Here is a 24342-nt window from a genome sequence, read left to right as displayed (position 1 = left end):
CTAGGAGTTGTGCCCCACATAGGGGGGAGGGCAGTGAGTTCACCTGCCAAGTTGGCTTAGAGAGAGAGGCCACATCAGTGCAACAAAAGAGGTTCTTTGGCGGTGACTCTTAGGCATAATTATAAGTAGGTTTAGCTTCTCCTTTGTAAGAATAAGTTTCATAGGGGCAAACCCCAAGAATGAGTGCCCAGCCTATTGAATTGGTTGTCCCCACTGCTTGCGAGACTATCAGGAATTCAGAACTTCTGCATTTTCTTTTATCTCCCCAATCCCCCAGCGGGACTTTGCAAATACTTTTTTATTCTCTGTCCAAATTATTCTGGGATATATTGGGGCATCACACTAACCTGTACAAACCAAGACCTCACATCCTATTCAAGATTCCATGTAATTATGGTGTTTGAATAAACTGACCATACTAGTTAAATTAGATAATGGACTACCCAAAATATAAATTTTGCACAAAATAAACATCTCTCCCTTTAGTCTCACACAGAAGCTGAAGTTTCAAAATATGGACCATATCATCCTTTACTCTATATTCTGATTTACCTTAGTCCTATCCAGAGCAGCTTCATTCATATCTCTAGTTGAAGTCTGATCACTTTTTCAACTTTGTTTAACAGTTATTCAGCTCAATTTTGAAATGATAATAATGTTGCTAAATAAAAAAGATCAGTAATTCATAAAGTCTCTTGTAGCAAAATTAAAAGCAGTTATGAACTGCTACGTGTAGATAGATAGATAGATCGAAAGAGAAAGAGAGAGAGAGAGATACACAGAGAGATACATAGAGAGATACATAGATAGATAGATCCCAGTTCTGTTCTTCTCTGCTTATCCTGGAGATATTGATGCTGCTTGATTTACCAATCTTTAAAGGGAAATACAATTGTCAAAACTATTAATTATGATCATGATCATCTACAGAGTAATGCATGTATTTTCTTTCTGTGTCCCATATTCTGAACTTCTACCACCAGGTGTGCTACCATATATTTTATAGACTGAAAATATACCTTGAATCAAAACAATTCTTTTCTTATCAAAAAAAGGGGAGATTTTTACATAGAGATTCTCTATGTAACAAGCTTTTATCTTATCACAAACTCTTTACAGCCGCACTGGCCCATAGGTAGTCAGCTCCCACCCACCCATGTAATTGAGTTTTTAAAATGTGGCAGTCTAAATTGAGATGTAAGTATAAAATACACACCAAACTTCAAAGATCTAGTAGAAGAGAAAAAGAATGTAAAATACCTCATTAATAATTTTATATTGACTACAACTTGAAATGATAATATTTTTGATAATTCGAGGTTCAATAAAACATTAAAATATATCATTAAAATACATTTAAACTTTTTAAATTTTTAGCATCTGCCTACCGGAAAATCTTAAATGATCAATGTGGCTCATGATATTTCTATTGGACAGTATGGTTTTCTAGAGTGATGTTGAAATAGTCTATGAGGTCATTCAAACCTCTCTTAGATTAAAATTACAGCATGGGCTAGAACCCCTTTTTCCCCTAAGGCTACCCTAAGGTTTTCACGTGTGCCTTGGAGAGACATTCAAGGCACAGGGGAAGAGTGAGGTGGTCTACGGAGAAGGTCACTGAAACTCAAGATTCAGCTCATTGCCTTTTAGCCTTATCCCTGACATTTAACTCTTCCAGAAATTTCCTCTGCTTCACTACTTCCTGCTGGTAAAACTTCCCCAGCAAACCCTGACCTAGTCTCCCGGGAGGTAAACACATGCTCTGAAGATCAATCGCAGTACAGTAATCACCACTGCTCTAGAAGCAATGTGTGTCCACACAGACGTGCAAATGTAGCCCATGAAATTCCCTCATGCTGAACACAAGCAGGATTCCAACGCCCACCAGGCCACCGTGTGTGGTTCTCACCGGCTCGTCCCTGCCGCCACTGCACCTGTAACCACGGCGGGGTGGGAGGATGGCTGACCGGGCAGTGGGTGGCAGGCCCACCCTGCCCAATTCTAGCCCCAAGCCTACCAAGGGGTTGCACTGCTTCAATTGCATCACTTCTTCCTGTCCTTACTTTCCTAGATTTCAGGGGTTTAACTGGTAACTCACATTCATTCTCAAATATTCCCAGCACAGCATTTGGCACTCTTAGGGGCAGCAGATCCAGTACGTGCACAGAAGAGAGATTATTCATTCATTCATTCAACGAATATTTAGAGTTCTCACTGGGTGAGGCAGTGTTCTAAGACACTTGGCGTGCATCACTAAACAAAAGAAACAAAGTCCCCATATCCAAGCAGGGAGATAAGCGATAAACCAGAAACAAAATAAAAAGAGAGATTATATTGTATGCTAGAAGCGAAAGAAAGGGGAGCAGGGTAAAGAGGGCCTGGGACCCTGGGGGGCAGGTGTGGTGCGCAGGAGGGTGCCTCTTTGAGAGGAGAGATGTCTGCAGAGATTCAAGAGGGAGGAGACCTCAGGCTCCACTGCAGGAGGGAGGCCAGCGGGGGAGGGCAGAAGGATGGAAGATGATGGCACGGTGGTGATGGAACAGACTGTGCAGGAACTCCCAGGCTGGGAGTTCTCACTCTGAGAAAAGGAAGTGTTGGGAGGTTCTGGGCAAACGCTCTGACTCCTGTTTTACAAGAATCACAAGGGCTATTGTTCAGAGGCCAGACTCCAGGGGTCAAGGAAAGAAGCAAAGGAAAGTTAATTAAAATGTGTTAAGTACTGTTGCAATTACGAGCTAAATGATAACAATTAAGACAAAGAAAGATAAGAACAATGGTTTGGGCCTGAAGTTAGGGGAGAACAGTTACACGTGGTGAAAGTGGGAGAAATGAGGGAAATCACCAGTGCCACGAAGCCAAACGGTGTCATTATGATTCCGTATACCAGAGCAGAAGTGGAGGACATTTGGCAATGGGAAGGTTTGCCCGCACGTATGCAGTAAAATTCCGTACTGCTCCGTCCTGTGAAGGAGGGCGGCTTTCATGAGAGTTTGATTTCCCTTTTTTATATGAAAGAAGCTACTGCCCTTTTAAAAGCAAACAAATTACAACCACAGAGACATAAAAAAGGATAAATGCAAGTGACCCCAGGAATTCCAACCAGATTCAACATTCCAGTAGGAAATGTTGGTAGGTACACGGATTGCCTTAGATTACGTCTAGCAGGAAAACGTGTGTATGCAAAGAAAAAAAATCAGTATAAATAAACATTAATATGGAACTAATTTTCTTAGTTCTCATTTCACTGAATAATTATACCTTTGGGCTAACATGAATAATTTATTAAGTAGCATGCAGTTTATATGAAACCCTGCAACTTTTTTTGCCCTCATTATGCAATCATTTGAAATCATTCCAGGGCGAGCCAGAGTTGAAAAGTGACTTCCATGCAAATGTCTTTTCCCTGCCAGCTCATGGACACTTTACCAAGTGTCTCTTTAACGTAACAAGAACTATTCAAAAAGCTCTTTCAAATATCTTCTGTACTCAATAATTCATTAGCGTTCTAAAACGCCAAACTTCCTTTTTTGTTAGTTCATTACACATACTGATCATTAACTCGATTAAAATTTTAAGGGCTGTAAAACCACACATTTGCTTCTGGTTTCTTCACAAATTATCAAAAGCAATCTTGGTATTACTTAAACTAGAAGGACTGTAACAATACAATCCTCATAAAATAATTCACTTTTGGTGGCTGGATAACTGAAGGTCCAAGGAGAGGCCAATTCTCCATTAAATTCGTTCCCTTTTCCACTCTTCTAAGAAGAGATGTGTACTACAGCCTCAGTACATCAACCTGACGGCCAATCTCTTATAATAAGTCTCACACGGCCCAGGAAACATTCATTATACAGATCTGCGTGGCCCTCCTCATTTTTCTCGCTTCTTCACATTCTGTTACATTGTGGAGCATCATAAAATGGTAATCTAATTACAACTATTAATTAGGCCCGTGATTAATTCGAAATACCTGACACAAAATGTAAATAGTATGGTGAGAGACGTGCCACTTAGTTTATAATGAAATTCTAGCACCTGAAACTGTTTGGCATCATCAGTCAAGCAACTGTGCTTAATTTCCTCTCAGCTGGGCATATTAATAGTGTTAGTCCCTGGTATTGTTTACTAAAACTGGGCCTCAGCGCCAAACAATTAGTGTGCACCTGTACTCGCTCACAGCCTCCAGGCCTGTCCCAAAATGAGCTCATTAGTCCCTGCTTTGCTTGTTTGTTTGTTTTCCGTATGCTGTATGGCACGGGTCACGTTTCATTCTTTTTCCATGTGAGCACCCCATTATTGAGGCACCGTTTGTTGAACTTTTGTTTGTTTGTTTTTGTGAAGTGCATGGGCCAGGTATGGAATCCGGGTCTCCCGCATGGCAGGGGAGAATTCTACCATGGAACCACCCTTGCACCCTAGTTCCTGGTTTTGACTTCCTTTTAATACCTTTCCTCTCTGCTCTTCCAAACAGTCAGTGCCTTTGGGAATTCTACTGACTGCTCTGGAACCAGAACATAATGTCTGAAAGCCTTTTTTGTAAGCTACTAAGCAAGAAAATGCCTTTTAACCAAAACTTGAGATAATAACTTTGCCTCTTAGCAAGTTTTTTCTTTTTTATTAAAACATTTTCCATTTAGTGAAATGTATTTTAATGACATCTTTAAAATACTTGATGGCATGTCTTTCTCCTGAGATCAAAGCACATCCTATCATTTAGCCATCAATCAATTTATCTCATTTTTAAAATCTAATAGAATATGTACCACCCATGATTCATAGAATATTAACAAAAGTTAGAGTTATTCCATAAACCTTGATTCCAGTATAGGGTAGGGTAAGCATACTGAGCCCAAGTAATGGCTCCAAATATCCTAATTAAAATGCTATTTTAAATGCAATATATTCAAAAGGAGTCAGATCACGCAGAGGGACAATCAATTTGATCTCCCAATCTTTGAAACCCTATTGAAGATGGAACCTGAATCATATATAGTGCACCTGGCCAAATTTATAAGTCAATGCAGATAAAATATCTACATATCTATTCAAATGAAAATTTGAACAGCTTAAAAACCTAGATAAGCAAAAGCAAGAGGGAAGATGGTGTAGCAGCTCTAAGGAAGGATCTCGGCTGAGAATTCTAGAATGTAATACTTACCCATACGTGCATGCATGCGAAGACACATGCACATACATAAATACACATACACCCTGAAAAGGAAAGGAACATCACTCCTATCCATATATATAGGTGGAGGAATGTGGCCATAGCACCTGCTTAGTCATCAGCCTGCGTGTAAAAAGAGTATCCCACTTTAATGGCAAACTACCATGAGTGAGTGAGCCCCAGTCAGGAGGTACATTCACTCTCTGAGCTCATGCTGCTAATTTCCCAGTTATTATCCCCCTGTCAAGACCTCTTCCGTGGACACCAGCCTGTCGGTTCACTTGCATACTCAGTGCCTCCACTTGGATAGCTATTAGGCATGTCACACTTGTGCACATGCCAAACTCTTGGTTTGCCCACCATACTCCATCTCCCAAACCTGTTCCACAATCTTTGACATCTCAGTTCATGGAAACACCAGCAATCCAGGTCCTCAGGTTAAAAAGCCTGGGAGTCACTATTGGCCCAGTCCTCTCAGAATTCATATCCAGTTGTTACCAAATCCTAATGGTGAGACCCTTAAAAATATATTCAGAGACTAATCACTTCTCATCACTGCATCTACCAACTGGTCTTGATAACTACCAACTCTTGCACTGAATACTTCCATAGATTCCTAATGGGTATTCCTGCTTCCACAGCCCCTGCACGAGCTCTTCTATCAAGAGCAGCCAGAGGGATCCTTTTAAAGGGTGAGTTCACATGGCCATGACTGAAACCCTTCAGTGGCCTCCCATATCCCAGTAAGGCCCGATAGTGTCCCACAAGTCTTCAGGGGATAGCCCCTTTTGGAACTTGCTCCTACTATCCTCTGCTGCTCTTGCTTTGCTTCCACCTCCCTGCTCTCCTAATCCACCCAGACAGGCTCCGAGTGCTCTCCAATGCCTGCGGCACCCTTTCCCCATATATCTACATGGCTCCATTTCTAATTTTCTGAAAATGTCAACCAGGTATTACCTGACCACACTAATGCTGGAGAACACCTTCTCCCTGACCCACACACCTTTTCTCCCTTTCTCTGCTTTATTTCTTTCAACAGCATTTATCCCCATCTCATACACACACACACACACACACACACACATCTATTACTCCATCCTACCATGACAGATTATATTTTCTAAGAAGATGTCTCCAACACATGTTCTTCAAGGACAGCACCCTTCCCCATCAAGCAGAGGGGTGTTTGCTTCCTTCCCTTGAGCCTGGGTGGGCCTTTGCAGTTGCCTTAACCAACAGAGTGTGGTGAAAGTGACACCATGTGATGTCCAAAGCCAGAGCATGAGGTGCCGAACAGCTTCTGCCAGGCTCACTCTCGGATGCTCACTCTTAGACCCCAGCTACCACACTGCAGGGCAGGCCACGCCACTGGGAGAGAAGCCAATCCCTTTCTTCCACCCCATGTGAGCCCGGGCTGAGCTGGTGGCCAGCAGCCAGCAGTACTTACCAGCAGGCCTTAGGAGATACAGTGACAAGGCCTTGGGAGCACCTCCTCTAGCCCAGGGCTGGCTTCCTGGGCTGCAGTCAGCACTTGGGATTAATGCTCTGTGGGCACTGTATTAAAATGATTAATAGTTGTATATTTCACTTTGTGCTTTGTAAATGAAGCCTGATGTGTCAGGGACTTGGAGGCTGGCTCACAAGCTCTCCTGCCTTCCTGGGGCAGGTCCTCAGCTGCCTGCCTCCCCATACTCTGGTACCCCGACCTACCCAAGCTCTCCAGACCCACCCCCACCCACTCACTGCTGTCGTCCTCTGCCCTTGGTGGTGGGCAGAATCCACCATCCCCACCTGGGCTGGCCACATCATACACAAAGGATGCATGCTCTCATCCATTCATCCTCATCCAGGCACCAGACAGGTACAGCAGAGAGGCTGCAATTCCTTGAGGGTTGCCAATGAACAGTGGATTGGGTTGGGGTGTGGAAGGGTGTCCCAGGAAAGGGCGAAGCCTGGATTGACATCCCTATCCCAGCCAGGGCATGCTTTTCTTTCTGGGGCAGGAGGGGTTGAGGGAGTGTGAGGTACACAGTCCCCAGGTGCCTGTGCACTCACTCAACAGGCACTCCAGGCCCAAGGGGCCCCAACATTGTGCAGGGAATAAAATCTCCAGGAGAGGTGGAGAAGGAGACCTGGGAAGAAATGAAAATTGTTTTATATTCTAGAAACTCTAAAGGCACCCCCCTTCCACTCCCCCCTGTTTCTGAACAAGGGATCACTCATTTTCATTTTGCACTGAGCCCTGCAAATCAAGCTGGGTGAATTGCCCCAGCGGATGCCAAGAGAAGCAAAGCTCAGCCTTTCCCTCTGAGCCCTTCCTATACTGTAGTTCAATGAGGAAAACAGAACAAACAAAACGCTTGGTACTGTCACTACATTTGGGCAGTTAGTGGTGAAACAAAATATGACCAGAACACTGACTGTTCTGGCTGTTTCTCTGACTCGCTTGAACTGAAGCTTCCGGAAGGCACTGGTTTTGAGGGTATGTTACTGCCGTGTCCCCAATACCTAGAACAGGGCCTTGTGTATATTACACTTGCCCAATAAGTATACGCTCAATGATCCAAAGTCCCATTTTGATGAAACTTTGTTTTTAGGCAGGCTCACCAATAAACTGGTCATCAGTACTGCAAAACTTTAATTTAGTTGAAAACAATCAGGGGCAGATATATGAAGACTGAGAAGTTTATGCCTACTCATGGGATTTGTAAGGGTGTGGTCTTCCCACACATATGGTTAGGTCTGGGGGCTCTGTGGTCACTAATTCAGGACTGGGCAGCTGGGCCTAGCACCCCACCCTCTGGACCACTCATGACCTTCTCCAAGAACAGCCCCCCTACCCATGACTACAGAGCTTGCCGCACAGGCTTGCTGTGGGTACAGAGGAGGTAATTCACTGCTATGTAGAAAGCACCTACTACATGCAAAGAAATGTCCAGTGCACTTAAGGAGATGCAGAAGTAAACAAGACGTGGTCCTTGGCATTAACCATTTTTTTTGGCAGGAGGGGGGTGCATGGTCCAGAGTCGAGCCCAGATCTCCCGCATGTAAGGCGAGCATTCTACCACTGAACCACCAGTGCACCCTTGGCATTAACCTTTGATTAAGATTGTATATATGTTAACCCGCTGGGCAAATGGCACTGCTGCTCAAAAATAATACCGTGGATGCTGACCGACAGCCGCGAATGCCCCAGCTTACTCCAGCACTCTTTTCACTGTCCACTCTTGCCTTTTAGCCTCAACAACACTCAACACAAAGCAAGACCAAGCAAGCAGACACCTGCCTCATATGGGACTAAATGCCCCCCTCGCACGGGAGCAGTGCCACCATGCTTGCTCTCCCTGGGCGACAGGGTGGGTCTTCTTGGACCACCCACATCTTTTTCATTTCCCTTAAAATTTTTCTTTGGAAATTATTTCATACTTACAGGACAGATGTAAAAAATAATAATAATAAAATAAATAAATAAAGAGAACTCCAATATATGCCCCCCACCCCAATACCGAAATCCACCAATTTTAACATTTTTATCATATTTGCCCTTTCTTTTTTTCTTTTCTCTTCATTTCTTTTTTTTCTTTTTTTCTTTTTTTCTTTCTTTCTCTTCTCTCTCCCTTCTAAACATTTGTGAGTAGGCTGTTGAAGCACATATATAACATAAACTTTTCATCTCAGCCACTCCCAAGAATATAATTCAGCGGGATTAACACACTCGCAATGTTGTGCTCCCACCACCACCATTCATTGCCAGAACTTTCCCGTCAACCCAACAATATGCCTATATGCATTATGCATATAATAATAACCCTACACACATTATAGGTTAATAATGCATATAATAATATATAATGTGTAGAAGAATAACCTATGTGCATTATGCATTAATTCCTCATTTACCACACTCTTGCAGCTGGTAACTTGTACTCTACTTTCTGTCTCTATGACTATATACGTTCTAGCTATTTCATATGCATGGCATCATGCAACACCTTTCCCTTTATGTCTGATTTAGTTTACTGTACATGATGTCTTCAAGGTTGTCCATTTAGTGGAATGGATCTGTACTTCATCCCTTTCTACAGCTGAATAACATTCTGTTGTGTGTGTGTGTAATGTAGATACATACACAATATATATGTCTATGCATATAACATAGTACATATTGTTTATCCGTTTACCTGCTGTTGGACATTTGGGTTGCTTCTACCTTGTGACTACTGTGAATACCACACCATGAAACACTGGTGTACAAATATCTGTCTGTGCCTGCACCTTTTTTTCATCTATTTGATGAATGGTTGGGTAAAAGACATGCTTCCAAAGCTAGCATAGATTATAATTCCATTGACTAGATTGGAAACTTGTTAGAGATCATTTTTCTCTCTCTTCTTGGCATATTCATGGCCCCAGCCTTCCCTAGGACTCTTCCCAACCTTTCCCTATTGAGAACTCAGCCAATGCCAAGAAATTTAGAATAGCATATGCACTGGCAAGAAGCCCATGCTGGCCTTCTCAGATGTCCACGGGTGCAGCTGATGCAAGAACAGAACTGAGATACTGGGTCTGTTTTTCTCTTAGTGGATTTCAGAACTTCCACCACATATATAATGGGGGGCTTCTTAGAAGTCACAAAAGGGCATCACCGGCCAGTTTAATCAATATTCTGAGTACAAGAAAACCAAATGAGGATCCTAAATGCATTCCTCATGAGAAGATAAAAAGTTTTTTTAAAAATAAAAGGAGGCCTCTTGCCTCTTAACTCTTTTCTTGAGAGAGTGCCCCATGTGTTTTTAATAAACATTCTACCTGCTTACTCAACTTAGGCTGTGCCTTTGAATTCTTTCTCCTGGCATGGCCAAGAACCTTGGAAGCCAAATTCAGCAACATATCTTGGTGAACCAGCCAGGAGGAACTTCTCTCTAACCATCTGGACTATTAAGTCATGTCTATTGACCAAGAGGCTTGGCCGTGTGCTTTTGCTTTTGCTTCTCGTTTGGCTCACTGTTATTCTCTCCAAATGTCCTTATGCAACTCTGTGTCTCTAAGAATCTGGGAACTCTGATCTGGCTTCCCCAGGACACAAACTCAGTCTACTCTGAGTCTCTGGCTTCCTCCTCGGAGGGAGCATGACCCCATCTCCACACTGTGCAGATCCAAAGAGATTCAGAGCAACAGGTATACTGCCCTTGAGACCTGACTGGGGGCTTCTCCCCATATCAAGCAGGAATCCAATGGGAGCCAAATCAAGTCCCCACCTGCCCCTCCCCCTCCCTCTCCCTCTATCTCTCCTGTTCTCTGAGACTCACTCACACTCCTCCTTTCCTGCCCCATGGGGAACCAGACCCTTCCTCCTACTTAATCTGTTCCTCTTTTCACTTCTTCAACAGAAGTCCTCTATCCTGCCTCCATGAGAACCTCTTCTTTCTCCTCTGTCTGACTTTCTATGCCTTCTGAGACATTCTATCTTTTGTAATCCAGGATTCTGGGCTAAGGATTCCTACACCAAACATGGTGTTGTCTTCACCATTCTATGGAGTCACATCTATGCCCATGGGAACTGAATGCTTTTTAATGGGAGCAAATCCCCTCCAGCCCTTGATCATTTAGTGTCTATTTAGACAAACTGCAGTCAAATATAAAGCTTTCTTTTTTCTAGAGCAGTCTCACCTTTTAGCTCTCAGGAAACTAGAGGACAAGGGTGTTACCAGAGAATTGTCTAGACTTCTCTCAGGTGGGGCAGGCCCCCATCTCAGGAGTATAGGTCTGGACATCTCCTGGAGAGGAATGGCCCAAGGATGCCCAGTGACATGTCCCACCTGGAGACTTTACTACCCATGTTCCCAAGAGAGGAAGGATTCCTCCAGAGCACTGCCCTGGAATTCTTCCAGGCAAAGCCTAGGAAACTCCCTGGAAGAACAGTTCCAAACATTTTATCAGGAAAGGTGTCCCAGGCAAACCCAGAGACTTTACTCTCCATGACATTGGGCCAGCGGAGAAGTTGTAAGCTACTCTATTTCAATTTCCAGATAAAATAGGAAATGTCAACTAGAATCATTTCCCCTTGGAAGGCCACATGGCCTCAATTTAAGCTCAAAGATGGGGAAGCATAGCCTTCCAATGGGACTCTCAATTACAAAACCATTCTCCAGTCTGTAAAAGACAGGGAAAGTGTCAGAGATTCCCTATTCCCAAATGTTTATAACTCTCTATCAAGACAAGGATCTGAAAAGGACTTGTCACTTGTATTATGCCCATGTTTCAATTTCCATTAGAGAAGATCTTCTTAATGACCCCCTTTTAAAAAGTGTTTGCTAAAAGGCATGAGAAAATGTATCACCAAGCTGATTAATTGTAATAAGCTAAAGGAGATCATTCAGGAGAAAGAGGAAAACCTAGCCCTATCCCAGGGGAGGCTAGGAAAAGTCATAAAGAAGCATACTAATGTAAGTCCGGATTCTCAGGAAGGTCAAATTTTGCTGGGCACTCATTTCATCAGCCAGTCTGCCTCTGACATTTGGAGAAATCTGCAAAAGCTCTCCATGGGCCTGCAAACTTCCACTAATGGCCTATTAGAAACTGCCTTTTTGGTCTTTAGCAAGCAAGACAAGGCCACAGAAGAAAAGGCAAATTGAGAGAAGCGGAAGACCAGAGAACAGGCTCAGCGTATTGCAGCCACTGTCAAAAGCTCTCCATCCTCTCAAGGTCACCCAAGTTGTGGCTCCAGGCCTCAGAGGCCTTGTATATCTGTGGGTCAGAGGGCCACTGGCAGAGAGTGCCAGAAACCTCAAGACAACACTCAACCTCAGGACCCACTGGGACTTGGCCCCAGGTACCAACAACATGAGCTTTTGACTCAGGTGTCTTCTGAAGAGGGGCAAGGTGGGACAGCCCCTCTGGCCCTGCTCATGGCATATGAAGAAGACTGAGAGTGCCTATGGCCATTTATGGCTTTGCTAACTTCACAACTGACCATCAGTCTAGTGGAGCTTCCAGTGATACTTGACATGGCAGCTAAAATTATTGATTTCTTAATTAATACTAGAGCCACTTTGTCCTCAATTGCCACTCTAGACCTACCTCTACTTAAACTTGCTTAGTTATGGGAGTTGACAGTAAAGCCAAAACTGGGACCTTAACTACCCCTCTCCTTCGTAGGCTTGAAGACATTCTGGTGTCCCATAAACTCTTCATTGTCCCTGAATGCCCGACCCCCCTTCTAGGGAAAGATCTTCTGTACTCCCTGGGGACCACCTTAAAATGAATAAACCCAGCTAGTATTTATATCCTTCTTTGCCTCAAAGTCCTCACTAAATCAAAAGCCTCTTGTCATCCCAAAGGATGTCACCTGTCACTCCAGATAGTCTCCATATCTTTAAAAATGTCTTAGCAGCAGGCCTTACTGACCTCCAACTGTCTCAGAGCACAGTCTTGCAAAATGTAATTTTGTGAACATATTCTTGGTACGAAAGTGAATCTTGTTTATTGTCATTGCTGATTACAAGCCCTAGATGGATATAGAAACTTGTAGAAGGTTTGAGAAAGTGATTTTCATTAAGATGGATTGTGGGACTGCACTTAATGAAAAATTACAAAAAGTTTTTCTTAACCATCTGAGTATTCTGTCCAGAAAACAAAGTTGTTTTTTTTAGAAAACAAAGATTTTATATCATATAAAAATAATATCCTTGTTAATGATATTATTGTTAATGATGTTGACCTCATCATTCTTTATTTCAAAAGACAACTCTTCACTCTTCAAGGCTTTCATCTTGCAAAAGCAAGCTGCTAAAACACTTTAGGTTAAATTTGTATTAGTGACAATATATTTAGACATTGCATAAAATTCCTAAAAAATTGACAAAGTTCTCAATGTCTATGCTACATCCTGATCTGTATGATTTTAGATGTTGTTAGTCATAATTTTATTTATTCTTAGAAAAAATTACAGAGCATAAAACAATCAAATTTACTTGTCAGTTCTACTACATTTTACTCTAAAGCTTCCAAAATTTAAGTTTTTATGTAGCACATTCTCTCGGTTTATTTAAACAACCCTATTTCAGCTTTATTTGACATGGAACCTAAAAAAATAAAGAATAAAATCAATCAGAAAATGAAAATATTTTCAAAGTCCCTTAAGAGAGTAGATAAAAATGTACAACTCTTAAACTTCCCCACCTAAGGAAGTCTTGCTATTCGGTTAAGCAATAGGGACTCCCAATTTAGTAATCCAAGCTTTCAATCCTGAGGTTGGCCCTAATGAAACATACCTCAGTAATGACAAAGCTAAGCCCACTTTTAATTAATGCTTCAGAGTCACCCCCAGAGAACCTCTTTTGTTGCTCAAAGGTGGTCTTTCTCTCTAAACTAAACTCTACAAATAAACTTACCACCTTCCCCTCTATTTGGGACATGACTTCCAGGGTTATAAGTCTCCCTAGCAACATGAGGCATGACTCCCCAAAATGACTCTGGCCCTATGTAGAATCAGTTACCAAAAAAGGAAGATAAAATTTCAGTGGCTCAAAGAGAGCTGAGACGTCATTCTAGAAGTTATTCTTATGCAAATTTTAGCCAGATATTGCAAATTGCCACAGTACACCAAGCCCTAACCAAAAGTGTTCCTAAAAACACTGAAGAATACCCTGAGCTCCAAGTTGGTCCTGCCTCAAATCACGTATACTTTTTCTCACTCAGTTTGTTTCTTCCAGATTAGAAGCTTTCACAACAAACTCCTCCTCGCCAGAGACCCCACACTCAACCAATCACTCTGAATAGCACAGCCAGAGACTTCTATACTCCCACAAGTAGGGCTTTCAACCCACCGACAGCTTCAAGTAGCTACAGAAGACAGACCATTCGCCCAGAGTCCCTTAAGATTAAAGGAGCTAGGAATCTCTGAGGGGGAAACTGAGGCAGGGTCAGTTAGAATTAGGGTGGTAACTGGATGAGCAAAAGGCAAATTCCAAGAAGCAGTCAGGTCACAAGGAGAAAGATATCTCTGAGAAGAACAGCCGTAAACAAGTCCTGGAGCCAACCGATCTCACATGAATGAGTTATCCATGATCAAGTATTTCCAAGAAGGAAGAAGGGGAGGGTAATAAAATAGTTTTAAGAAGTTCAAAATTGACAAAAATCTATAAAAGCAGATTGTCCCAAGTGTCGGGACCTCTTGCCTCTCACCTCTCTTTTCTTGCGAGAGTGCCTGCATATCCTACCCCATGTGTTTTTAATAAACTTTCTACCTGCTTACTCAAAAAATAGTACAAAAAAACATAAAAATAAATGGAGATGATCTCTCTGAACAGGTCTTTCACACGGCCTCTTAATCATTCAACCTCATGCAAAGACATCCCTGTCCTCCAAAAATATATTTCTTTTGCTTCCAGTGATTCATCCTGCCATAAGCCCATTTAGAGATGCTAAAAATGGGTGTATAACGGTCTCACGAAAGCCAACAGGTTCCACTCGAGGGGACACAGAACTGCAGGCTCCCCTGCATTCCTTTACCTGGTAGGGTCAGGTGAGTCTCACTGGTGCTTCAGGCAAATGATCTAAGCATTAAAGTTAAGAATTCTGCCTGCCACATCCATTCTGCAGCAGGCCCTGGCTTCTCTCTCTCTCTCTTTTTTGTTTTTTTTTTTTTGTATGCTATACAGTGGGATCACATTTCATTCTTTTTCCATGTAAGAATCCCATCATTGCAGCACCATTTGTTGAAATTTTTTGTTTTTTATTTGTTTGTTTGCTTGTTTGTTCTGTTTTGGGGGAAGTGCATGGGCTGGGAATTGAACCGGAGTCTCCCACATGGCAGGCAAGAATTTTACCACTGAACTACCCTTGTACCACCCCCTGGCTTCTCTTGAACCTCCTTCTACAGAGGGTTGGTTGTTTCCACAGGGTCCACTTTTCCTCCCTAGATGGCTGGATGGAGAGAATTCTTCAGGCCAAACTATCTGCTCACCTGTCTGATGAGGGAACATGACTAACAACTTTTAAATGAGGCAAAAGAGTCAAATCATTGGCCTGCTGGAGAAATCAGACTCCTGTTAAGCAGCCACCGCCCAGACCTCACCTACCCCCACCTCCTTCTCTGGGGAAATCACAGACACACACTATGTGGCCATCCTCAGGCCTTCTGCTCCCAGCATGCCCCACCTCCTTCTCTGCTGTTGTCCTTCTATATCCTGGGAGGGAGATGTTACGGGTAAGGATATGGCCCAGGCAGAATTTAAAACCAGAGAGCAGGAAAAGGCAACCCCAGATGCTTATCAGAACAAGAATTCTTGGTGGCAGTACCCAACCCCCAGGTGGGTAAAACCACACTCAGACAGTGTAGATTGGTCTCTTTTCTCCAGCATGAAACGGCATGTGCAGAACTGCCATCTACAAATCCTGACCTGGAGCAGCTCTGACCACCCCAGGAGACAAGTCATGATGGAACATCTTCCCCTCCTCCTTTGGACTCTGTGCTGTGTAAGTCACAGGGAGATTATATGCCTTTCTGGACTCTATTCTGAACACTAAAACGGTCATTTCCTGAAATCTTCTCTTGTGCCCTGAACCTGTCTTTCCACGATGCGCCATTGTAGCAACTGGCTCCATGTGGCCCTCTAGAAAAATCTCAGGCTTCTTCACTGGTCTACAAAGACCAGGGTCACTTTCTTTGGTGCCAGGCTTCTCTCGTTAACCTGTCTGTCCAGACTTGAGGTTTCATCACCCATGGGACATTCCAAGGTCAAAATTCATGCGTCACAAATATGAAAAAAGATAAATCCAGGGAGGCACTGCCATGTAATGAGATTAAATAGTGGTATGTAAGGACTGGAGGCAGGATGGGTGGCCATTCAGAGAGCCAAACACTATCCACAGAGCATTTACTTCCTACCAAGCAGATTCTTGGGCTGGAACGTCACAGTTAAGTCAGGTAGGCAAGGCCCTTCCTCGCTGTGAGCTTACTTTCTCTCAGGGAAAGGAAAGATGCGATAAATAAGGAAAAAAAATAAATGAGCACAATAACTTCAAGTTGTAGGTACATGCATACGTAGAAGACAGGTGGGCAGGGGTGATGCTGCAGATGGGGTGACCTGCGAAGATCACCATTCATTCACTTTTTCAATAAATATTTATTAAAATTCCTATGTGCCGGCATTCCTTTAGGGGACACAGACAGAGATAGAACAAAGGGATTCCTGCATTCATGGGCTAACGTTCTAGTGGTGGATACAAACAAAAAATAATTAAAATATGTGGTAGGTAAGATTTTTCTAAGAAAATATAGCAGGGGAGAGGGATAGTGTGAGTGTGTGTGTATTGTTTGTACTTGCATTTTAAACAAGGTCACTATGCTGATTCGAAACTATTATGTATCCCAGAAAAGCCATATTCTTTAATCCTCATTCAATATTGCTGGATGAGATCTTTCTGATTAAGTTGTTTCCATAGAAATGTGTCTCAACCAAGGTGGGTGGCTTACTGGAGTCCTTTAAAAGGGAAAAATTTAACTTCCCCATTTGGAGAATTCCTGATTATTCTTACAAGCAGTGGGGACAACTGAATCAATAGGCTGGGCACTCAGTCTTGGGGTTTGCCCCTATGAAACTTATCCCTGCAAAGGATAGGCTAAGCCTACTTAAAATTAGCCCTAAGATATCTACTCAGAGGACATGAGGGCAAGGACACAAACAGACATTTGCACACCAATGTTTAGAGCAGTATTATTTACAATTGCCAAGACAAGGAAACAGCCAAAATGTTCATCAACAGATGAGTGGCTAAACAAACTGTGGTATATACATAGGATGGAATATTATGCAGCTGTAAGACAGAATAAAGTTATGAAGTATGTAACAACATGATGGACTTTAAGGACATTATGCTGAGTGAGATTAACCAGAAACAAAAGGACAAATACTGTATGGTCTCACTGATATGAAACTAACATTAGTGAATGAACTTGGAGAATTTCAGTTAAGGAAAGAAACCATCAGGAGACAGAAATAGGGTAGATACTGTGTAATTGGAGCTGAAGGGATACAAAAAAAATATTAATAATTTAAATAAATAAATAAAAGGGAACCATTTCAGAGAAAGCTTGAGAGCCACCAGAGCACACGCAAGACCCAGAGGTTTAGAGATGCAGAAAGAAAATGCCCCCAGGGAAGCTGTTTAAAATAAGAAGCCAAAGGCTCCAGCAGACACCAGCCATGTATATGTCTTCCCAGCTGAGAGAGGTGTTCTCGACCCATCAGCCTTTCTGAGTCAAGGCATCATTCTCTGGATGCTTTAGTTTGGACATTTTTACAGTCTTAGAACTGTAAACTTCCAACTTAATAAATTTCCTTTTTTAAAAGCTGTTCCATCTCCACTATATTGCATTCCAACACTCAATAGGTTGTCACCAAATAGGAACTAATTTGCAACTAGGTACCCTTTGAATGGAGACTTGAATATGGAAAAGCCACACTCTAAAGTAATTGTAGGCAGAATTACAAGCAGAGCGACAGAAAGTGCAAAGGATCTGAGGCAGAAGTGATGCTGGCCTACTGAACCATAATGAATGAGGAGAAGAAAGAGAGGAAATCAGGCCAGAAAGGGACCTACAGAAACCAGGTAACCAAAGCAAGGCAGCAGAAAGAGAAAGAAGATACAGTTTCTGTGAATGTTCACCAGTCAGTCTATTTACCAGGTAAAGCTCATGTGAGCTAAACAGCACAGTCTCAGGCCCTCAGCTATTTACTGCATCAGCAAGTATTCAATGAGAATCCGCTACATATAGGACCCTGGATGCTATACTTGTTCTGTAAGTCAAATCATGCTCCAGGTCAAATTTCCCACCCTACCAAAAAAAAGAGTATTACAAGGAGAAGAGAAAATCATCACCCAAACTACAGTAAACAACCTACATGATGCTCTCTCTAATACTAAGGACCAGTGATGCTATTTCTAAAACTAAGGACCAGCGATGCTATCTCTAATACTAAGGACCAGCGATGCTATCTCTAATACTAAGGACCAGTGATGCTATTTCTAATACTAAGGACCAGCGATGCTATCGCTAATACTAAGGACCAGTGATATTATCTCTAATACTAAGGACCAGCAATGCTGTCTCTAATAGTAAGGACCAGCGATGCTATCACTAATAGTAAGGACCAGAGATGCTATCTCTAATACTAAGGACCAGTGATGCTATCTCTAATACTAAGGACCAGTGATTGGATACACTGGAAGATAAGGAAGTAGAGAGGCCAGTTAATCCAATCCAAGCCATACACTGAAATGTAACACTCAGAAAGCATTCTGTACCCCCTCCATTAAATGTATTCATTTTAAAGTGTATATATCTATAAAAGAAGGCTCTTTTTTTACTTTAGGAGGTCACTAAGTTTGAAATAGATTCTCAGGCCTCCTCCTGAACATTCTGGAGAAAAAACAGGGAAGTGTGGTGAAGGTATCACATTCAAGCCACCCGAGAGAATGATGCTCTTCCTACTGTAAGGGATTAAGAACACTCAAGGCTCCCTGGCTAAGCAAGAAGTCTTCCTGATAAATAAGGCAAGCCCAAGCTTTCAATCATCAAAGAAACACCTCCATGCCTTTAGAGCAGCAGTGCTTCATAAAAATTTCAGTCCACTTTGAGCGATGTTCTGCACAAGACTAGTACACAATTAAAACTCCCACGTTCCCTTCATGGCTCAGCTCATGTAAAACCCACTGTGTAATCTCACTAGAAGATAGCCTAGGAAATGAGCACTGGAGCTGGTGTGTGTATCCTGTCATTCTGCATTACAGCCGTGTATGGGAAATGAGATGCAAACAGTTAGTGAGGACCGAGGTGAAGAAGGGAAATGAAAATGTCAAGAGCACAAGGAAACCGTTAAATGGCACCAAATGCCTGCCCATGTGCTGCTTGTCTCTCCCAATCGATCATCAGAAAGGACAAGCAACCTCAGGAGGAATGGCTGTCCTAAGTTGGACAGATGCGGCGGGCAATCAGTGCCTTTGATTGCCTAAGGCAGTAGCTGGCTTGCCCTACGCTGTCAGTTTACGGTCTTCACTGGAACCGGCTGCTGTCAACAGCAGACCCAAAAATAACCATGCGCGTGGACTCCGGGCCTGCAAACCAGCCAGTGACTTGGCAAATACTAAACTCAGAGAGCAAGTAGGGTGATTTGAATGAAGCATCTTTGAAAGGAACACTAGATGGACAGGAAAGCAGTCATCTTCTCTATCTTTCATGCAGTTAGATAGCAAATTTTAGCAAAAGGGACACACTGCAGGTCTGAAAATGTAGGGTCAGTATGGAGCAGAAAGATCCCAGAGGTAAACGTGAGGGAAGTGGCATCACCTCTGCTTCCAACATGTCCAAATGAGCTTCAGAGTGGGTAAAGGCAGGGAAAGAGCTGGAGAGAGGTGCTGAAGATGCGACCACCCTACAAACAACATCACTGCTGTTTCCACCGAGGACACCCACTCAGAAAGAGTAAAGGTTTTATGTTTTGGGACAAGAGAAAACTATGTGCAAGCGAAACCTTGCTATGAACAAGGAAACAGGAAAACAATGAAAACGTCCCCTGTTCTCTGAGAGAAAAGGGACTACCAAGGACAGTCCATCAGTCCTGAAAAGAAGCTCAGGTAACCCAGTGGGTCCCAGGGAAAGAATGAACACACCTCCAAGCAGGCGAATCTCCTATTTCCTCATTGCTAGGTATTACTGGCGAATCACATATTCACTAGAAATAAGATTAGTCAAATCCTCTGATGATTCAGAAACAAGTTCCCGCACTTTTGGCAGAGATGTATCAAAAAACAAAGGTGCATATCTACGGGAATTGTAAGAAATCACGATCCTTCTCTCATATTAGAAAAATCACACACTACCAGAAAAATAACTTTTGAAATATTTTACCACTGATAAGGAAGTCAAAGCCTACTTCCCTATTTTATTTATTTTAGGACTTTAGGAAAGCCAGGCAATAAGCTAGGAAATGGTAACCATATAAAGACAAACGGGAAAGTAGTGATTGCAACATTCAATAACAGTAGTATCTATATCGTTTTAGAAAGCAGCCATAATAAGCTAAATGCATTCATTAGGGAGGGAAAAAAAAACAATCAACATGACACGTGCATACACATTCCCTTAAACTTGGGATTCAACATCCCAGGCAGAGATGGATTTTCAAATATAATATCGATTCCTGATATCCATGTAGGTACTTTATTGAGGTTAATCAGAAAGGACTCCATCTTCTCTCTAATTCCCTATACACTGTTTTAAAAGCCATTTTCTAGTCTGATTAGCAGTTCTGCAACCTGGTAGGCAGTGAAGTAAAACTCAGATCGTTATAGCAGCGAATTTCAGAGGCTCTGACGAAAGGTTTAATAGGAAAGCGGAAAGCTTTTGGCTTAAATGGTTATGCACCTTCAATAACGCAAATAATCCATAATCAGAGATAACTAGTACTGTCACGCAGGCCTAAAGAATTCATTCTTTATATTATAGAGACTCTGTAAGGAAGGATACAGGTAAGGATGATGTACCAAAAAAGTCACAATGACACCACAATAAGTTATGGTTTGGGGGAATCTGACATTTACATGCTGTCTCAATCAGGGATAAAGCACACAGACCAGGAGATTTCAATTAAAAATCCCATCAAGTGCAATGATTCTTGGCTTCATAAATAGTGAACAATTTGTTTTAAACATTTTTCATCTTTTTGTCCATGAAAAAGTAGACAGTGGACTTACAGAGATTAAAATTCAACTTTTATCCCAGGAATAGCACATAAAAACTTAACATTTTGGGTGCATGGGTGGTTCAATAGTGAATGTTTGCCTTTCATGTGGGAGACCCCGGTTCGATTCCTGGACCATGCACTCCTCAAAAAAAAATTAGCATTTTTACAAAGCCCTTCAATATACATTAATCTAGACCACTGGTTCTCCAAGGATTGGCCACAGACAAGCATCTTCAGCATCACCTAAGAACATGTTATGAATGCAAAGGTTAGACCCCATCCCAACCTTGGGAGTAGGGCCCAGTGTGTGGGGTTTTTTTTAGGGGGGTGCATGGTCTGGGAATCAAACCCAGTATGTGTTTTGACAAGACTTCCAGGTGATTCCAATGCATGCTGAAGTTTGAGAACCACCAATCTACCAATTCTGTACGGCCATCGTAACAATCCTCTGAAATCAATGCCTTTAATCACCATTTACCAGATTCCAATCTGTTGGCAAACTAAGTAAGAGAGCTGGCCAGTGACATGGACAAGACCTCCCCAGGTTGCCTCAGAAATCTAGGGCCCCTCTTAGTACAACACACCTCTTTATAAACTACAAAATTTCACCTTGTAGACAACTGTATCTTCAATAGTTCACTTTTCCCTCCAATGAACCATGAAACACAGATTTTATCTAGAATCAACCTTTATCTGGAATGTCGCTTATGAGTGATGATAACTGACCTAATAATTTTCTCACTAAAACTTTTCCAGGAGGGAAAAGAGAAAGCCAGAACTATCAGCATTTTGGTGAGAGACAATTTAGAACATCTAACTCAAGAGTTGTGGACCAGATTGTATTTTGATACTCAGGAGAGATTAATCTGAATTTGTCTTTCTGAGATAGGGTTTTTAAATGGAATTCTTGAATGTAATAGGAGACCACTGATTCACTTCTCATCAGAGTTCTGCTTGGCAAATTTATGAAGAAATCTTCGTGCTCAATGTGCATCTTAAAATTATGTCTCTCAATAGGATACTATGTAAGAAAATGGTATCTTATATTTCAAACCTTGGTAACAGCATAATAACCTGTTTCATAACCATGCAGCTTAGGATAAACAGGACTTTCAGTGGCCTCAGAAAGGGCTAATGATACACAGAAATGGATGGCAAAGAACATGCTATGGTAATGCATTAAAGGATGAACAGAAAATGATTCCTCCTCCTTCTGTGCTATTCTGTTCCTCCTACATCCCCCCCCCCCCAAATATACAGAAACCTCCTCAAACATTCCTTCCTTAAGGAAACATGGATAAATTAAACACAGGTCCACTCTGGAGGAAGGATACCGAAACAATGAACAGAGTACAACAATGGGGCCAGTGCTAATCTAGAATCCAATGTGAGGAGCTGTGGGTCCTGCTCAGGCGAGGCAAGCAAGATGACAGAGCCAGCCCTTGGAGGGAAAGTGGGATTCAACCCCAGGGAGAGCAAAGGAAGGTACTCTGCCAAGAGATGGGCGTAATTAAATGCAAAGAGGGGTTATGAAAAACAAACACAAACTGTAGGTCCCAGCCTCCTCTGGGCTAGGCAAGCCATCAATTGTGGCTCGTAAGGGGCAAGTGACCAGCTTGAGAACACAGCTTGGAACAAGACTGCAAAGAGCCTTGAAGGGGAAAAGAGAGAAAAAGACTTGCATTCATCTCAAAACATCGTGGCATACATTTCTCATACATTATGTTACACAGAATTTTAAGTTCCCATTTTACAGATTAGAAAACTGTTACTAGCATTAAGAAACTGGTCCACAGCTATAAACAGAAGTGCCAGTATGTAAGTTCAGGTATATCTGATTCCAGATAAATGTTATAAATGCTGCCTTTTGAAGACTTCCAGCCTGGCAACAAGAAGTCATCTCAAGAGCATGAGGAAAATAATATATAGTCAGATATGTATTTCAAAACATTAACTGTAGCATCAGTATAGGGGAAGGAATGGAGGAGTGATGTGAAGGCCAGAGGGTACTACAGGTGCCCAACGAAGGAAAGAAGAAAGCACAGAACAGGGCACAAATGTGCAGACAGGGCACTGAGGCTGAGAATTTGGAAGTAAGGCCACAGGAGAATAAGGTAAAGGAGATTGCTATCTGAAAGTCAAAAATTCACAATTGAATACAGTAGATCAAAATGATACACAAAGTAACTCTTAAGAGCAACCCATCAAAGGAAAGACCATGTCATCCATTGTTTGTCCAATGGAGATCTTAAAAGGCAAATCCCAGCATGTCCATCAAAACCAGTTGGATTGGTGAATACCTGCTCATGGGCTGGACCTGGTCAGTGGGTGACACAGGTGTTACCTGGAAATGGGTCCTAACAAGGATCCCAGTTTCAACCTTAGCCATCTCTCCCCTTCACCAAGATTAAAATGTTCATGTGGATTGGTGGGTAACCCATCAGAAATCCACTTGCAATAAAAAATGAGGATCTTTTGAGAGGATACATTAAGACGTAATAGCAACACGAGCTCACTGATCAGGACAGAGAGACATCTCAGCATCATGATGATAGCTGCTTAGGCTTGTCTCCTGACTTGATTTCCCATGAATTCAGAGTCAAATTCAATGGAGAGAAAGTTCTAAAGTCAAACAAAGAACAACATCACTGACAACTCAAGCCACAGACATTGCTGATTTGGAACCACTTGAGTAAAATGAGGCAGAAGAAACAGGTCGCTGCCCTGTCTTTGGCACTACCAGGGTTGGCTGCAGAGGCAGTGGCAGTACTCCAGCTGGCAATAATGCTGGGTGCACAGAGGTGGGCAAGGGGGACATCAGAGGCCAGCCTGCTTCATTCCACTCCAGTCCCCACCCCAGGTACTGCTTCCTTGCTCCACACTAATCAACGGTCTTCCCCCTTTCCTTGGGAATCCAGCTCTCCTTATCTCAGGGCCTGTGCACACCAGGTTTTCCCTTCCTTCCATGTTCTTAATCCACTCCTTGACTAACTCCTCTTCTTCCTTATGGTCTCAAACGGATGTCAACTCCTGAAGGAGCCCAGCATTGGTCTGATTCCCCTATCACATGCTCTTGTAGAGCCCTCAAGGTGTGTTCTCTGATCCCTCGAGACTGCAAACTCGATGAGGACAGCTTAGCAGCATGCAGGTGGGATACAGGTGGGGGGCAAGAGTATGTCAGTGTTAAGGTTACTGTGGCCATATTTTAAACTCTGCGCCTATGTTCATGAAAGCAACTAAGGTTTTCCATTTGATTTCCTGCTTCCAGGGTCACCAAGAAAATTCTGATTATGTGTTTCTCCCAGAACTTGCCAACAAGGAAAGACTGTCCTGGCTAAAGGTCACAAGTGCCTCACTCCTTTAGGTCTTGTTGTAAATTAATAAAATACCTTCAGGACTGTTGTTATGGAGAGGCCCAATTCT

At 42.5% G+C, this 24342-nt stretch overlaps 1 protein-coding gene across 8 annotated transcripts in view; it reads right to left on the bottom strand.

The window, feature by feature from the left end:
• PTPRM (protein tyrosine phosphatase receptor type M) overlaps nt 1-24342 on the bottom strand; it is an 823739-nt gene that overhangs the window by 722195 nt on the left and 77202 nt on the right. For 3 of the 8 annotated variants that reach the window (XM_077135945.1, XM_077135950.1, XM_077135949.1), the window contains exon 1: nt 2099-6881. The exons of 2 other annotated variants lie outside the window; for them this stretch is intronic. In XM_077135945.1, the coding sequence (XP_076992060.1) occupies nt 2099-2183 (85 nt within the window). In that variant the 5' untranslated portion in view covers nt 2184-6881. Of the gene's footprint in view, nt 1-2098; nt 6882-24342 lie in introns of those variants that run through there. 3 more of the 8 variants (XM_077135952.1, XM_077135951.1, XM_077135953.1) reach the window with 1 other exon arrangement.

Source organism: Tamandua tetradactyla, chromosome 18, assembly GCF_023851605.1.
Source record: "Tamandua tetradactyla isolate mTamTet1 chromosome 18, mTamTet1.pri, whole genome shotgun sequence".
Classification (NCBI taxonomy): domain Eukaryota; kingdom Metazoa; phylum Chordata; class Mammalia; order Pilosa; family Myrmecophagidae; genus Tamandua; species Tamandua tetradactyla.
This window is presented reverse-complemented; position numbering and strand designations above follow the sequence as displayed.